We start from the raw sequence: 17,494 nt of genomic DNA, 5'->3' as shown, positions 1-17,494 counted from the left end.
ATCCAAAAATGGGCAGAAGGCGTAAATAGACATTTCTCCAAAGAAGATACACAGATTGCCGGCAAACACATGAAAGAATGTTCAACATCACCAATCATTAGAGAAATGCAAATCTAAACTACAGTGAGGTATCACCTCACACCAGTCAGAATGGCCATCATCAAAAAATCTACAAACAATAAATGCTGGAGAGGCTGTGGAGAAAAGGGAACCCTCTTGCACCGTTGATGGGAATGTAAATTGATACAGCCACTATGGAGAACAGTATGGAGGTTCCTTAAGAAACTAAAAATAGAACTACCATGTGACCCAGCAATCCCATTACTGGACATATACCCTGAGAAAACCATAATTCAAAAAGAGTCATGTATGAGAGTGTTCATTGCAGCTCTATTTACAATAGCCGGGACATGGACGCAACCTAAGTGTCCATCAACAGATGAATGGATAAAGAAGATGTGGCACATATATACAATGGAATATTACTCAGCCATAAAAAGAAATGAAATTGAGTTATTTGTAGTGAGGTGGGTGAAACTAGAGTCTGTCATACAGAGTGAAGTAAGTCAGAAAGAGAAAAACAAATTCCGTATGCTAACACATATATATGGAATCTAAAAAAAAAAAAAAAAAGGTTAGGAAGTACCTGGGGCAGTACAGGAATAAAGATGCAGACGTAGAGAATGGACTTGAGGACACGGGGAGGGGGAACGGTAAGCTGGGTCGAAATGAGAGAGTGGCATGGACTTATATAGACTACCAAACGTAAAATAGATTGCTAGTGGGAAGAATCCGCATAGCACAGGGAGATCAGCTCGGTGCTTTGTGACCACCTAGAGGGGTGGGATAGGGAGGGTGGGAGGGAGACACAAAAGGGAGGAGATATGGGGATATATGTATATGTATATCTGATTCACTTTGTTATAAAGCAGAAACTTAACACCATTTTAAAGCAATTATACTCCAATACTGATATTAAAAAAAAAATTGACATACAAGACTGTTTAAGTTTAGAAACAACATTGGAGTTACATTTTTTCAGACCAAAACTATAACCTCTCAAAGTTGCAGAAGTGCAGTGAATGCAGCATAGCTGAACAAGGGACAAGCTTATTCCTGGGACCAAAATTCCCAATTCTGAAAGAGTGTGATGCCTAGGACCTTTGGGGGACCTCACACTCCCTGTATTCAGCAAAACAGGCATGTTATTTCTTCTTCTAACACCACCAGCAGAAACAAATATTGCAGAAGCACTGTGACTTGTGGAGGTAGATTCTCACTTTTTTTTTTAGTTTTCAAGCCATCCCTTACAGGCTGAGATGCATTCTCTTGATTTCTTTTCATGGATCTCGGCTCAATGCTTATGTAACAGCTTGGCCTTTTGACAGAAATTAGGCTCTGTGCTGGGACAAGTTGCTAGTTGTATCAGGAGTCTTAAACTTTGAAATCCCCAAATATATTATTTTAAAGGTCTTGAGTGCTCGTTCAGATGATAAATTATGACATTTATACAGAAACCAATACGAATTGAAATGTAGGTGATCCAGAGTGGCTAGAGCATAGGGGGGTTTATGGAGACAAGGTAGTAGAAAGAATTCTGGAAAGAACGTTGGAAGACCTTTAATGTCAAGGAGCCCAGAATGTACTTGGTAATTGTGGAAAGTCCTAATGGATTAGAAAGCAGGCCAATAGTATAATCAAAGTGGTGCTTTTAGGCCATAGATGATATGAGAAATTGAATATGAAATTAGTTTTAAAAAATTTGCATATGTAGTGAAGAATATTGAGAAAGCATCACAACAAATTAGTAGTAGTAGTTCAGTAATTATCTGAGTGATAGAATTATCAATGCTTTTTATTTTACCCATCTGTGTTACTTAATTTTATTGATAATACATATGTATTGCTTTGCATTAAAGAAGGCCTAAATATGTAAATGTTTATCTTATAATGAAAAAATTCAAATACAAGAAAGAATATTAAAATGAATCCCACATACACGTCACCCAGATTAAACAATGATCAAGATTTTGCCATATTTGCTCCCTCTCTCCCTTTTTCCTTTCTTTCCTTTCATTCCTTTACCAGTATCTTACCCCTGCTGGTTCTTGTGTCTTCCTGACCTGACCCATTAGTTCCTGATAGGTTCCTTGCTTTCCAGTACAGCAAGATGTCCCAGACTCCTCTTAATTTCCTGCCACAGGCCTGAAATCAGCCTTTCAAGGTGCTCTGTTTCCTTTCAGCGGGTGAAAAATTATTTTAAGAAATAAAGGTATAAGCTAACAACAAGAACAACAACAACAACAAAATGCCCCTAAAATAAAATAAAAAGAAGGGCACCTGGATATAAACTCCATGAAATATGTGTAAAAGCTCTATAAGGAAAATCATAAAGTTTTATAAGAGATACACAAAAGGTTTGAAAAAGTCAAGGCACATGTCACCCTAAACATGTATTCACGTTGTTTACAAATATTTTATTCTATACAAGCTTTTACTTTAATATAACTCAAATAGGATTTCATTATAATGGGAAAAGGATTAAGAAATGCATATGAAAAAAGAGAACGCATAGGTTGATTCTGAAAAGTACAAAAGGCAACTTACACCATTTGACAGAAAGTACTTACATTATGGTAGTCTTTAAAACCAGGAGGAAGAAAAACGTCAAAAAGATACCACCAAACATGAAATGATGCCTCACCTCACTATTAAAAAAATGGAAATTCAATCAGGCTAATAACTTGAATAGCAGTGAGTCACCTTCACTTGCTCAGGTAGTAGATAAGAACCACGTTTGACCACAGGACAGGGTTTTTAAAACAGGCAAGTATAAGCAAATACTATTCAGCATCAGGGAAACTGAGAACAAATAATCCTAACATTAATGTGTCAATTCCGATGCACTGTTTTCAGGATCATTCTCTTCTGACTACTATTGATGGACAGCGAGTGGACATAACGATTCACACTGGGCCAGATCCATTTCTTTGGAAATTTAAGCTTGGGTTAAGGAAGTTGGTCTCTCTCAAAACAAGCTGAGGCTGAAATCTACAAAACTGAGCAGCTGTAGGGGCCCCTGGGTTCAAATGCTCTTGAGCAAGACCCCACATGATAGCCTTCTGCTTTCTGAGCGGTTGATGCCAGTAGGAGTACTATCCAATCAGAGTTGACCTGAGATACTTTATTTGCATTCATTTGCCTCTTGCTTTTATTCCAATCAGAAATTGTTTATTCAATACCTCATTTGAATACACAGTATATAAATAAGCTGTGGCTTCACAGACTGCCATCCTTCTTTTCTCAAGGTAGATAATGGCTGTGTCTCCTATCTCCCAGTCTTTCTCTAAATTTACTGTCACGTCCAAGAAGCTATCCTCAAGATGAAAAGAAAGGCAAGAAGCACCAGAGATGTCACAGACAGTGCTGCGGTTTGCCCCAACCCTGGCATCTCTATGGACGCCATGTGAATACTGAACTCGTTTGTGACCTTTGAGCACATCACTGGTGAGTCAACCTACTTGGCTCATTACAACAGACTCTTGACTATCCTCTACAGCAGTGGTCCCCAACCTTTTTGGCACCAGGGACCGGTTTCAAGGAAGACAATTTTTCTATGGATGGTGGAGGGGAGGGGTGGTTTCAGGATAATTCAAGTGCATTACCTTTATTGTGCACTTTATTTCTATTATTATTACCTTGAAATATATAATGAAATAATTATACAACCCACCATAATGCAGAATCAGTGGGAGCCCTGAGCTTGTTTTCACTTGTCAGTCACTGATAGGGTTTTGATGTGGGTCTGCAAGCAATTGACTTATTATGGTCTCTGTGCAGTGAAACCTCTCTGCTAATGATGATCTGTATTTGCAGGTGCTCCTCAGCGCTGGCATCACCGCCTCAGCTCCACCTCAGATCACCAGGCATTAGATTCTCATAAGGAGCGCGCAACCTAGATCTCTCGCATGCGTAGTTCAGAGTAGGTTGCACACTCCTATGAGAATCTAACGACGCTGCTGATCTGACAGGAGGCGGAGCTCAGGTGGTAATGCGAGTGATGGGGAGCAGCTGTAAATACAGATGAAGCTTTGCTTGCTTGCCCGCCACTCACCTCCTGCTGTGTGGCCCTGTTCCTAACAGGCCATGACCCGTACCGGTCCATGGTCCAGGGCTTGGGGACCCCTGCTCTACAGGGAATTCCAGAGAACTAATGCCTGTTGATGACTGGGGAACCAGCCAAGCATGCTGTGTGCAAGGCACTATGTCTCGTCACCAAGTACAACAGCTACAAGAGAGCTTTTTTGAGGACACCAACATCTGAAACCAGAGGCTCTTTTCAGAGCCACTCATACTTTCAGCTTATGAGCGATAGTCTATTAAGATTTCTTCATTTGTTATGGATTTGGGACTCTTCTTTGATTAAAAAAAATGTGTTTTTCTTTTGTTTTTTTCAATAAGCTTTCTAACTTGGAACAATTTTAGATTTACATAAAAAGTTGTAAAGGTAGTTCCCATATACCTCTCACCATTTCCTCTGTTGTCAACATTTATGCATTTGTCACAACCTAGGAAATAACACTGGTACTTTACTGTGAATTAAACTCTAAACTTTGGGTTTCATTAGATTTTACCTAATGCTCTTTTTCTGTTCCAGGATCCAATCCAAAATACAGTTGACTCTTGAACAACTCGGGGTTTGAACTGTGCGGGTATACTTATACGCAGATACTTTTCAATAGTAAATACTACAGTGCTATACAGTCTGTGGTTGAATATGTGGATGTGGAAGAACCTTGAATATGGAATCCGACTATAAGGTATATGCTGATTAATCCCATGTCATGTTGTACATGACATTTACTTGTAATGTCTCCTTAACTGCTCTGGGCTGACAGTTTCTCAGAATTTCCTTGTTTTCGATGAACTTGATAATTTTGAGGACTCATATTCTTTAGAATGTTCCTCAACTTGTATTTGTCTGACGTTTTTCTCATGTTTAGACCGAGATTATGTGTTGCCGGGAGGAAGACCAGAGAAGTGAATTGCCCTTCTCAACACATCATATTAATGGCACACGTCGCTTCTCGGCCTTTTGGCTAAGATCAAGTGCATATTAATGGCACATGCAAACCACGTGGTTTATCACTGATGATCTTAACACTGATCATTTGCAGTAGTGTTTGCCAGGTTTCTCTACTGTGAAGTCACTCCTGTTTTCCCCTGCCTTTCCATACTCCACTTCGGTAAGTCTGGGGAGTTAAGTTCCAACTGCTTGATGGGGGAGCATCTATATAAATGATTTGAAATTCTTCTGTTTAGGAGATTTTTCACATATACCTCATTTAGTCAATCACTTACATCAGCATTCTCAGATTTAAAATTTTCACATTTTAGTTTTTAATGCCATGTTCTAAACATAATCTAATTTTGTTCAATATATCTGTACAATCTTCTTTGTTTTCAAAATTTTCCCTTCCTTCTGTGCCCTTCTTAATCACATGCCTTATCTATGTACATTAAGACATGGTTGGCTTTTTCGTAATTTGATTGTTCCTCATCAACATATTACGTAGTTTACTTTCATCTTTTAATTTCTTACAGAACTCTATACTTCGTACCTGCTTCTGTATGTCTTACGTATTTAACTCTCACGTGTCTAACAATGACTTTAAAAAAATAACCAGCGAGACTTTCTCCTTGAGATAAGGCAAACTGCTGAATTTTCTGTAACTTTATGACAGCCTACCTGTTCATTTACTTTCCAATTTTTCTTGGTGTTTATAATACAGATCAAATGAAACCATTTGAAAGATCTGACAAAACCTCCCTAATAATTCCAACTATGATATACGATGTCACACTCCTACCTCTAGTGAGACACTAGTATCCCTCCCCCACATGTGCCATTTAGGTTTTTGATGGACATTACATGTTAAGAAACATTTTCTAAGCACGTGTTAAACCATAGGCATCGCGAATACTTATCAAAATGAGTCTTAAAAAGGGTATTAGAATACTGAAGCTTTGCTTTCTCTTTCTCTCACCCGAAAGGCATCTTGAAGGCCCATGAACTTGCCCTTCAGTAATAAAAAAGCCGCGAAGAACCTCACGTGTTAGAATCAACATGATAAAGTCACGATTAATGGATCTTTTTGGTGGCCTACCTTTGGAACACGTCACAATCACAGACCCAGACAGCCCAGGCACAGCCCTCAATGATAATTTAAGTGGCTCTGAAAAGAGCCTTTGGTTTCTGTTACTTCACCAGACGTTTAGACTGCTCCCTGGTAACTTCCGCTTGGATTACTTGCTCTGCACTTTCTGATAGTGGCTCTCAGTCTTCCCGGGCAGCAGCACGGCGTGGCTGTTCCAAAACGCCGCCCTGAGCGATAGCCACACCACCCAGCAAGTTGTCGAGCTCCTCATTATTGCGGACTGCCAACTACAAGTGGCCCAGGCTAATGCATGGCCCCTTGTTGTCACCACAGGCATTGCCCGCCGACTCCAAGATGTGAACCGTTAGGAGCTCCAACACCGCTGCCAAATACACAGGCGAATCAGCCCCAATGCGCTCCGCATAGTTACCGCTGCAGAGCAGACGATGAATCTGACCCACTGGAAACTGCAAGCTCGCTCCAGATCAGCGAGACTCACCTTCACCGCGAGCTTTACCGCTTCGTTCCCCACACCCACAAATACCTACCAAGCGACGTGCCAAGCCGGTACAACAAAGTATAACCCCGACGACTGGGCCTATTTATAGTCTGCCGGTAGGGTGTGCTTTGCTTTCTGATTGGCTGATGGCCGTCTATCCAATCAGAAAGGCTCACAGGAATCACCTCATTTACATACACGACAGTCCCAGCTATCCAATCAGATACTGGCCTCTCCACACGTCACTTGAGTGCTGCCCCTATAAATACCACCCTTTCGGGCCAGCAGGTCGCTTCGTTTTCTTGGCGTTGACGGGAGCTGTTGGAGTTGTAACGCTGGGGCTGTTAACACTATAGAGCTTAACATTAATCATGCCAGAGCTGTTTTCAAGAAGTACTGCTGTCTCTAAGAAAGGATTTAAGAAAGCTGGAACGAAAACTCCAAAGAAAGAAGGAAAGAAGCGCAAAAGATGCAGGAAAGAGAGTTATTCGGTTTATATCTATAAAGTGCTGAAACAAGTACATCCGGAAACCGGTATCTCCTCGAAAGCCATGAGTATCATGAATTCTTTCGTGTCTGATATCTTTGAGCGTATTTCAAGCGAGGCGTCTCGCTTGGCCCATTACAGTAAGCAATCGACTATCACATCCAGGGAGATTCAAACGGCCGTCCGCCTGTTGCTGCCAGGAGAGCTGGCTAAGCACGCTGTGTCTGAAGGCACCAAGGCTGTTACGAAGTACACCAGCTCCAAGTAAACTTGTGAAGTATAAGCACTGCTCCAGTTAACCCAAAGGCTCTTTTCAGAGCCACTCACGTTCCTGAAAGAGAGCTGTGGACTCAACGTTAAGTAGGATACTTACATTGTAAGCTTCAGTACTCAACTGGTGTATGTAATTCAGTGACTGACTCTTTACGGTAAAGAAGCTCCCTTGAGGCTCCAACGGTCTTTCAGAAGTCAACTGCGGCAAAAGAAATTCTTCAAAATACTTTTTACAGGGAAGTTTATGGTTAATAACATATACAGAGTGTTCTTAGAGTGAAGGAGCTGTAAAGTATAGAAGATGCATTTGCCTCTACAAATAACTGAGGATTCTATAAAGGGTCTGAAGTTGTGGAGAGATCGTGTAAGGGACATTATCCTGTTTTTTTCTACTTCTGTATCTGAAAAATTTGGAGCCTGTAGGCCAGTGAAGTTGTTTGAAATCTCAAGTGGCTTGAGGTCCTCAGCTTGGGGTCTTTTTGCCCTGGTGACCTACGTTGTCCAGGGCATGTTGAGCTGGAATGTGGGAATATTGCTTTCTGTCTCATACCGGAAGCCAGCAATCTGGCTAACCACAATTGATTAGAAAACAGTAACAAACTCCTTTTTTGATTTTTCCTATAAATTACGGTGTGATCATTTGTGGGTGTTTTGTATGATGAATCACTTAAAAAGATGTTGGTGTCCTGTATTACTGAACCACCTGGACTCCACTCAGACAAGCATTAAAGAAACATCAGTGGTAACAATCATGGATCAGAGCCCAGGCTCCAAGGCTGTGCAGTCTTACTGCTCTTTTCCCGACCCTGGCTTTACACTCTCATGCTGGTCACAGTTCCAAGTGTTCACACAGGTCAAAGTAGTGGCAGGAAGACAGTCTATCTCCCTGCGTTTCCAATTGAGAGCAAATGAAAGCCTCCCCAGAGGATTTCCTCTCAAGTCCCTTTTCTAAGACTGAGCCTAGTCCCAGATGCTGCCTGAGTCATTCATCTGAAGGGAAATTGGGACAATGCGATTGATGTGGACCAGTTTACTTAATATGTATGGCATATTTATTACATTTAGCTCTAGGTATTTTGTTTTCGTTTCCATAAGTAGTGTATTTCCCAATTCATATCTTCCAGCATCTTGTTTTATATGAAAGTACTGATTTTTGTGCATTTTTATATCCTATTATATCTTACTGAATTGACTAATTTTTGCATTGGCTTTCTGATATAATTCTGTTGGGTTTTACATGTTTGCAATGATGTCTGAAAATAGTAAACATTTCACTGCTTCCTTTCAATTAGTTCACTTCTAATTTCTTTCACCTGATTTCAGTGCCTCATACCTTCATATCAATGTTAAATAGGGTGGCCATTCTTGTTTTATCCCTCACTTTGCGGAAGATCTGCACTATTCCTCATTAGATATATCATACAATGAGGAAGAATTCTATGTCTGCTTTATTGAGAATTGTTAAGAATGCATGTTGAAATTTATAAAATGCCGTTTGAGCATCTCTGAAGAATGAGCATAGGCCTTCCCTCTTTAATATATATTATGATGAGTTATTTTAATAAACTTCTTAATAGTCATCTTTGCATTTTTTTATATAACCCCCTGCTTGGGCATCATATGTTACTCATTTAATGTTCTGTTGAACTCTGGTTGCCAATGGATCATTTACAGTTTATACTTCAATAAATACTTTCCAAAGAAAGTGACACTGGCAAAATACTTCATATTAAACGAATTCTCAGAGATATTTCATGGCATTAAAAATGCAAAGGATAAAATGTTGGAAGTTAATCCAAACTTAGAAAGAAACATGACAATTCACCAAAGCATAGGAAGGACACTCACTCTGTATCATAAGTTACATGATAAGAAAAAAATCAAGCACCATTCAACTACTTTTGGTAAGTTTTTAAAAAAGAAATGACACTAATTCTCATTGTTTTAATATTTAAAATTACAATGTCCTTAATATTAGTTTTTCACTTCCCTTTATATTTATGATAGATGGTGAGTTTTTAATGTTTTGATAAAAAATTTTAAAGATCATGGAACAATCATGATTTTTCCCATTGATTATTAAGACTGCTTTGCATAGTCACTTTTAAGATTTCACACTACCTGAAGGACTGCCTGCATTTACACTTTCTAATTTATTAATGTAAGCAGCATTTAAATCTATCATTTTTCCTTTGAGCCAGGCTTCACTTTATTCCCACAAGTTCTGTATATATTCTGAATTTTCATTAATGTGAGAGAGACGCTAGAAAAAGCAGATTCCTTCACTTCCTATTAGGAACCTGGAAATCACTGTTATTGATGAGCAAAGCAGCTGGTCAAATTCTCCTTCCATCAGAGATGCAGACCAAATGCAGACCAAGGACCCAGCTTTACGGAACTTGGTGGGACAAACACAGGACGTTGGGATGGGTTTGCAACCTTCAAAGACTTTAATAATCTCAGAGAAATAAGAGTAAAGCTTTAGTCCAAGACAATTCATGTGAAAGCAGAGAAAACACAGGATTTTTTTTGGGTTTTTTTTAGGTTAAAATGTTTAAGAAAGGTGCTGTTTGTCCACCCACATCTCAATCCCTAAGTTATAAAGGACTGGCAAGACAGAATTTTCTGAGAAAAGGGCCACAGCAAAGTTAGGACTCTGCTTTAAATATGATAAGGTTTGGTTTCAGAACTGGGGAAAGCAGATCCTTTAGGTGCTACCCTCCCTAAGCTACATCTGGCTGTTAACTTCACCCTAAAATCATTGCAATGGTTACCCATTGAGATTTGCCATGGAAGCAGGGGAGACATTTGCTGTCTTTCCCTGATTCTAGGCTGTGGTTTTGTTGTGCCGCAGAACAGAGAACATAATGGATGCCAGTAAGATGAGGGCTGGAAAAAGAGCAGAGCAACTAGGCCTGTTTAGAAACCCAGATGCTGTAATTACCCAAAAGCCACCACAGTGCCTCTGAATTCAGAAAAGGAGAAAGAGGGCTGGTGTAGCCCTCAAAAAAGAGATTTTCTATTCTCACCTCAGATGGGTCCCTGAGGTCTACAGGGCAAGGTAAACCCTCCCAAGGAGCAGGGCCAGAGGGAGCTAGACCACATCAAGCCCTCACTACATTGTTCCGGCAGGTGGACACTGCTAGCTCTTCAGTGCAGGGCTGGTCATAGACAAGTGGCTGCATTTTGTTATTTTTCCTTATTTTGTTTTCCAAAAAGGTTTTAAAAAATTGTTTCCCTTTTCTTCACTCTTCAAACATTCACAGAGAGAGAGAGAGAAAGAGAGTGTGTGTTTGTGTGTGTAAGAGAGGAGGTCCTTACTCTCATTGTTTCCTTTCTAGTTTAGTGAGGCAGATATAAACACACAAGGTCATTTCAGCTGATTATGAATGAGAGAGATAATAAGGTGCCTAAGGAAAGCTTTGTATTGTCTGTAATTTACTCTAAAATACTTCTATCCAGATAGCGTGATGTAAATTTTGTGTGAGTCAATGTTAAGCTAAACCTTAGGCTCTGTGAAGTGTAGTAGGTTGAGTGTCCTGAAAAAGGACATGTCCAAGTCTTAACCCCTGGCACCTATGAATGTGACCCTTGTTTGGAAATAGGGTGTAGTTAAGAATCTTGAAATGAGATCATCCTGGATTTAGGGTATACTTATAAGAGAAGGGAGAGGGGCATCAGAGATGCAAAGTGGAGGACCATATGAAAACTGAGGCAGGCAGAGATTGGAGTGATGCAGCTGCAAGCCAAGGAACACCGAAGATTGCCAGCTGCCACCAGAAGCCAGGTAAGAGGCATAGAACAGATTCTCCCTCAGCGCCTCCACAAGGAATCAGCCCTACTGACACTGTGATTTTGGACTTCTTGGCCTCCAAAACAGTGCAAGAATATATTTCTGTTTTACGCCAACCAGTTTTTGGTAACTTGTTGCAGCAGCCCTAGGAAACTAATAAATGGACTTTCCTAATGAGGAATTTACTCTCCAGAAGAGGTTAGTCATCATTTGACCCTCTACAAGTTCTTTTCACCCACTACAAGTTCTTTAGCTCTTCATCTCCAGTCACACTAGAGGGCTGATGGTTAGCAGAAGTAATGTGAGAAATTGTTTCAGTGATAAAAACAATAATAATCAAGATGTGTGTTTCCAGCAGACACACATGCATGAATTGAGTGGGATACCCTAGTAACCCCAGTATCCTGTGGCTGTAGAATTGGCATCCTTGATGAAGGAATCAGTCTAACAGCTAAGGAAGATTCAGTTATCTGCTCCCAGCTGGATTATTAGTGGAATTCTGCCATCTGATTTTTATATCATCTGTCTCTAGTCTACTTTATATGTAAGGTATTTGCTGGAATCCTTAAACAGGGGTTCTTAGCTTTTATTGTATTATGAATTTCTTTGAAAGTCTAGTTGACCCTATATACATCTTCTTAAAATAAATTTCTAAATACATAAAGTAAAATATGAATTTTAATAATAAAACAATGCCAGGTTGAAACAGTTTTAAAAATATTGTTTGATACAGTAATATTTGTGCTTCTTTATTTGTGCTTCAAATAGCAAGATCAAAATTATAATATTCTGGGCTTCCCTGGTGGCGCAGTGGTTGAGAATCTGCCTGCTAATGCAGGGGACACGGGTTCGAGCCCTGGTCTGGGAAGATCCCACATGCCGCGGAGCAACTAGGCCCGTGAGCCACAACTCCTGAGCCTGCGCGTCTGGAGCCTGTACTCTGCAACAAGAGAGGCCACGATAGTGAACGGCCCGCGCACTGCGATGAAGAGTGGCCCCCACTTGCCACAACTAGAGAAAGCCCTCGCACAGAAACGAAGACCCAACACAGCCAAAAAAAAAAAAAAAAAAAAAAAATTATAATATTCTGAGGTTGGGATGAGCATAAACAATATTTTGATATATCTGTAACCATGGTTAAGTGCTAGGACTATAGCTATGGTTTTCATTGACAATAAAGTCACAGGTATAGCTAATGCGACTGGTCTATTTGCTATATTCAAAACTAAAAGAAATGCTAACTTTCAGTTAAGGGTTAGTGACCATATTTTTCTTATCTAAGATTACTTTGTCAGTTGTGTGGAGAGTGGATTTTAGAAAGAAAACACTAGGAGCAGTGAGTCTAGTTAGAGACAGTAACCCAGGTGAGAGATGATGGGGGCTTGGACAAAAATGGTGGCAGTGGAGATGACAAAAGAAGTCAGATAATAATAAAATATTTAGGAAATAAAATCTCCATATGTTGTCAAAAGATTGAAATGGAGGTTGAACAGAGGTACTATCAAGGAAAAAATACATTTCTGGCTTGGACAACCATGTGATTGGGGTGGCCCCACGGATATAGGGAACATTGGAATTTGACAACAGGTCTGTCAGGATACATTGGAAACCCTTGTGGAGAGAAATTGTTTGAGATGGATGAGCACCATCAGGGTGGTGATATTAAGTAAGCAGTTACTGGTCTGCAGTTCATGGAGAGCCCTGGACTGCAGATATAATTTGTGAATCATCTGCTGTAGGTATTTAGAGCAAGGGTATGACTTAGGTTGCCTAGAGAAAGAGTTTAGTGCTACAGTGTCCAATATGGTGGCCACTAGCCAGATGTGGTTACTGAGCACTTGGAATATTGCATGAGATATGCTGTTAAGTATAAAACACACATTGAATTTCAAAGTCCTTATTTTTAAAAATGTAAATTATTATAATTTAACCCTTATTACACATTGACATTTTAGATAAACTGGACTAAACAAAATATTTGATTAAAATTAATTTCACTTTTTTTTATGCTATGTGGGTACTGGAACGTTTAACGTGACATATGTGATCAGTATTTGTGGCTTGCATTATATTTCTACCAGACATTTGTGAAATTAAAAACTTCTGCTAGGATACTGTAAAAATAGACCACAGACCAGGAGAAAATATTTTCAAATCATTTATCTGAAACAGGATTTGTGTCCAAGAAAATAGAAAAAAGAATGCTTGTAACTAAACAATAAGAAAATAACCCAATTAAAGAATGGGCAAATGAACTGGACAGACATTTCACCAAACAAATTTACAGATGGTAAATTAGCATACCAAAAGATCCTCAATATCATTTACTAGGAAAATGCAAATTAAAACAATGAGATATTAAACATCGATTAGAATGGATAACATCCAAAATATTGTACATTACCAAATGCTGAGGCGGCTATGGAGCAACAGGAACTCTCATTCATTGTTGGTAGTAATGCAAAATGGCACAGCCACTTTGGAAGACAGTTTGACAGTTTCTTATAAAGCTAAACATACTCTTGAGCCTACCATCCAGCAACTGTGCTCCTGATAATACTTACCCAACTGATTTGAAAACTTATGTCCACACAAAAACCTGCATGTGAATAGTTATATAACAACTTCATTCATAACGGCTAAAAAGTGGAAGCAACTAAGATCACTTCATTAGATGAATGGATAGACAAACTGTGGTTTATCCATACAATGGAATACTAGTCAACCATTGAAAGGAACAAGCTCTTAATTCACATAACAAAATGGGTGAATCTAAACACATGCTGCTAAGGCAAAAACCAGCGTGGAAAAACTGCATGCTTTTCAACTCAAGATTTGACAAGGATTTGGGAGCTATACAGACATCTGCTGTTTCACAAGATCTTATGAGGGCAGCTGGGACCCCTGCTTGGAGATGATGCCTCCCCTCCCAGACAATGTGGCACAAATGCCCCATCTGTTAACTCCTTGGATGATTCCCAGTTAAGATATTCAGAGGTTCTTGTAGGGGCTGTTACTGTGCAGAAATGTAGGGCACTTTTTTTTTTTTCCTGTGGAGTTTTAGTACACATATTCTACCAAATGATACTAAAGTATTTTTTAACTGTAAGGAAGACACACATGAGCACGAAATCTTGTTTTTAAAAGGGAAGAATGAAAAATATAACTTAACGAATTGAGTCCAGCTAAACCACTGGTTTGTGGGAAGTAGTAATAATTTGATCTTTTTTAATGTTAATTTCAGTGTCATTTGTCACTTTTTAATGCTTGTCTGCTAAGAGTCCAGACGATCGTGACAGAGTAGATCTTGCACCCAAAGTTCCCTGACTTGATAAACACCCATTATGACCCAATTTGGAACATGTTAGTATTGGAGTCCAGTAATATAGGACACAAACACCAATTTAATGATCCTCTCATAAAACAAAATGCAAGTGATCCTATTGTAACTTGGAAGAAACGTAACGCCCCCAAAAAATTCAGTCAGTGTTACTTCTGTTTGCCAGTCGGTTGTGGTTAGCCAGATTGTTTGACTCCAATACGGATTACTTGATATGGCAAGACCTCCACACTCCAATATCAAGCTGTTTCAAACAAACAGCCTCGTTTAGACACCCCAATAATGTACAGATGACACCACCAGACCAAGGAACTATTGGACTCGAAATCTCAGCAGCTGCAGGGCATCTAACCTGATCCATAGGAAGAATTTTCACACACTACAGAAAATGTAGAGCGGAAGCAAAACAGCCTTAACGCTCCCATGTTGAACTTGCCTATGTTCTTTGTCTTTCCACAGCTTAAGTTCCCTTTCAGTCTCTTGAAAGTACTTAAAACAGGACATACCCCAGAGAAGAGCAAGCCACGTTTCTCATGGCACTCGGCCCATCCTCCCTTAAGACAGACTTAAAGGAGCTGCCTTCAACTCAGAGAGCTCTATTCTTTGACATGCTTAAGAGATCCGGGATTTCACCTGAAATCATTCTGGCTAATAGTCACGTGAGACGGACGAGTTACCTACGTATTTCTTAACCACACTAAAGGCAGCAAAGTGAATCTAATAAATAGTTACTAGTGTAACAGCTATATCTCACTCTAAGAGTAAGCCTGCCCACATACACTGAGCAGCCAAGTAAAAAGCCTACAACTCTCTAGAAAGTTAAGTGGCTCTTAAAAGAGCCTTTGGGTTACAAAAGTCGTCTGGTGGTTGATTCTCTTTACTTGGAATTACTGTATTTAGTGACGGCCTTGCTGCCCTCGCACACCGCGTGCTTGGCCAATTCCCCAGGAAGCAGCAAGCACACTGCTGTCTGGATCTCCCTGGATGTGACGGTCGAACGCTTGTTGTAATGCGCCAGGCGGGATGCCTCCCCCGCAATGCGCTCAAACATATCAGTAACAAAAGAATTAATAACGCTCATGGCTTTCGAAGAAATACCAGCATCCGGATGAACTTGTTTCAGTACTTTATAGATATAAAGTGAATAGCTTTCTTTGCGACATCTCCTGCACTTTTTCCCCTTTTTCTGAGTTTCAGTCACGGCTTTCTTGAAGCCTTTCTTAGAAATAGCACTACCCTTAATACTCTGCTCCAGCATCATCAGTCTACAGCTTTATGACAGCAAACCAGCAGCAGTCATTCCGCTGAAGCGTGATATTTATAGGCGCGGAGCTCAGATGACGTATTGGGGAGCTCACATCTGATTGGGTAATGGGTAGTGGCGTGTATGCAAATGAGGTGATTCCAGTATGGTTCTCTGATTGGATATAAGGGTATCAGCCAATCAAATAGTAAATCACAACCCACCGTACCTACCCTAATAGTATTTCTTTCCATTATAACAGATCAGTATTCTTATAGTAACGGCTGGACGTGGCAAGCAGGGTGGCAAGGCACGTACTAAGACCAAATGTCGTTCGTCCAGAGCCGATCAGCAGTTCCCTGTGGGCCGAGTCCACCACCTTCTCTGCAAGGGCAATTACATGGAGCGGATTGGGGCCGGTGCGCCGATTTACCTGGCAGCGGTGCTGGAGTACCTGACGGCCGAAGTCCTGGAGCTGGCGGGCAACGCGGCCCGCGACAACAAGAAGATGCGCATCATCCCGCGTCACCTGCAGTTGGCCATCCGTAATGACGAAGAACTCAACAAGCTGCTGGGCGGTGTGACCACTGCGCAAGGCGGCGTCCTACCCAACATCCAGGCGGTGCTGCTGCCCAAGAAGACCGAGAGCCACCACCACAAGGTCCAGTGCAAGTAACACCTCACAAGTTGCAAAGCCAAGCAAGTAACCTGAACGTCTAAAGGAGAAAAGCCCCAAACTGAAACTAAAGCCACTCACAATTACTGAGAAGCAGCTTAGGTTTACAGAGACTACAGAGCAGTGACTGGCACCAAAAAAGAACTGACCACAACTCCTAACGCTAACAGGACTCTGGAAAGCATCTAGCTCCGGTGACTGACACCTCTGAAACAGTTTAACTTCATAAAAATTTTTACAACAAAACTCGTGAACTTGGGTGTAAAGTTTTTACATTTCAGGGTAGGTAGAGCAAACATCCTGGCGGGCTTCTGGCGGGATAGGGGTGGGGTTGGAGGAGATGCCATTCTCCTTGGGGGAAGGAGCAAATTTAGGACTGTTCTGACAATGAACACAATTCCGAAGAAGAAGAATTAAGACGCATAATCTTTAGTGAGGATAAAATTAGACTAAATGAATGGGTTAGAAGCAAAGAAAGACTTGTGAAGTTGCAGCTTTTGGCTTAACTCATGTTTGGAGAGCATGTCTACAGAATGTCAGCCAAGCAGCTAACAAATGAGCATGCATCATGGCTTCTTGTTCTCTCAAGTGCTTTCTAGCAAGGGATTTCCAAGAGTTCTAGGATGGTTCCATATCCTGAAATCTCTAAGCATGACATGCTAAGCCAAAAGATAAAAGACATACTTGACAGCTAATTACGTGAAAAACAGCAAACAGGTTGATAGTGTGTAGGATAAATCTCAAACAAGACATACCATTTTTATGGTAAAATACTATCAATATTAGAGTGGGTAAGTAATGTGACAAGGCAGCTTTCTACCACCAATTATTCAGGAATAGTAGGCACTGAATTCAACAGATTTAACCACTGAAAATGAAGCAAAATATTTTGTTGATCCTTTAGCACTGCCTATGCGTAAACACCCACAGAGACAACTGACAAATAAGAAAGCAGCCAAATACAAAATTCTTGTACGAAAATGAAAGTATCAAAAATTTCCAAACACAACACAAAACAAAGATCT

The 17,494-nt window shown here is 40.4% G+C and overlaps 3 protein-coding genes and 1 pseudogene across 3 annotated transcripts; 2 read left to right on the top strand and 2 right to left on the bottom strand.

Moving 5' to 3' along the window:
* Positions 1 to 6,306: 6,306 nt before the first annotated feature.
* On the bottom strand, positions 6,307 to 7,023 carry LOC103005945 (histone H2A type 1-A-like; annotated as a pseudogene).
* Positions 7,024 to 7,028: 5 nt separating this feature from the next.
* LOC103002948 (histone H2B type 1-A) lies at positions 7,029 to 7,412 on the top strand. Its single transcript, XM_007186282.2, has one exon. The coding sequence runs from the start codon at positions 7,029 to 7,031 to the stop codon at positions 7,410 to 7,412; it is 384 nt and encodes a 127-aa protein (XP_007186344.1).
* Positions 7,413 to 15,427: 8,015 nt separating this feature from the next.
* Positions 15,428 to 15,808, bottom strand: LOC103002676 (histone H2B type 1-A-like). Its single transcript, XM_007186281.1, has one exon. The coding sequence runs from the start codon at positions 15,806 to 15,808 to the stop codon at positions 15,428 to 15,430; it is 381 nt and encodes a 126-aa protein (XP_007186343.1).
* A 113-nt stretch (positions 15,809 to 15,921) lies between these two features.
* Positions 15,922 to 16,469, top strand: LOC103006229 (histone H2A type 1-A-like). The gene is made up of 2 exons (XM_007186294.2): positions 15,922 to 15,957; positions 16,056 to 16,469. The coding sequence occupies exons 1-2, from the start codon at positions 15,922 to 15,924 to the stop codon at positions 16,467 to 16,469; spliced, it is 450 nt and encodes a 149-aa protein (XP_007186356.2).
* Positions 16,470 to 17,494: the final 1,025 nt, after the last annotated feature.

Source organism: Balaenoptera acutorostrata, chromosome 10, assembly GCF_949987535.1.
Source record: "Balaenoptera acutorostrata chromosome 10, mBalAcu1.1, whole genome shotgun sequence".
Taxonomy (NCBI): Eukaryota; Metazoa; Chordata; class Mammalia; order Artiodactyla; family Balaenopteridae; genus Balaenoptera; species Balaenoptera acutorostrata.
This window is presented reverse-complemented; position numbering and strand designations above follow the sequence as displayed.

Coding starts and splice junctions, on each gene's coding strand:
- LOC103002948 (XM_007186282.2), top strand. CDS start 7,029: ATGCCAGAGCTGTTTTCAAGAAGTACTGCTGTCTCTAAGAAAGGATTT.
- LOC103002676 (XM_007186281.1), bottom strand. CDS start 15,808: ATGCTGGAGCAGAGTATTAAGGGTAGTGCTATTTCTAAGAAAGGCTTC.
- LOC103006229 (XM_007186294.2), top strand. CDS start 15,922: ATGGGTAGTGGCGTGTATGCAAATGAGGTGATTCCA. Junction 15,958..16,055: donor ATGCAAATGAGGTGATTCCA/GTATGGTTCTCT, acceptor CCATTATAACAG/ATCAGTATTCTTATAGTAAC.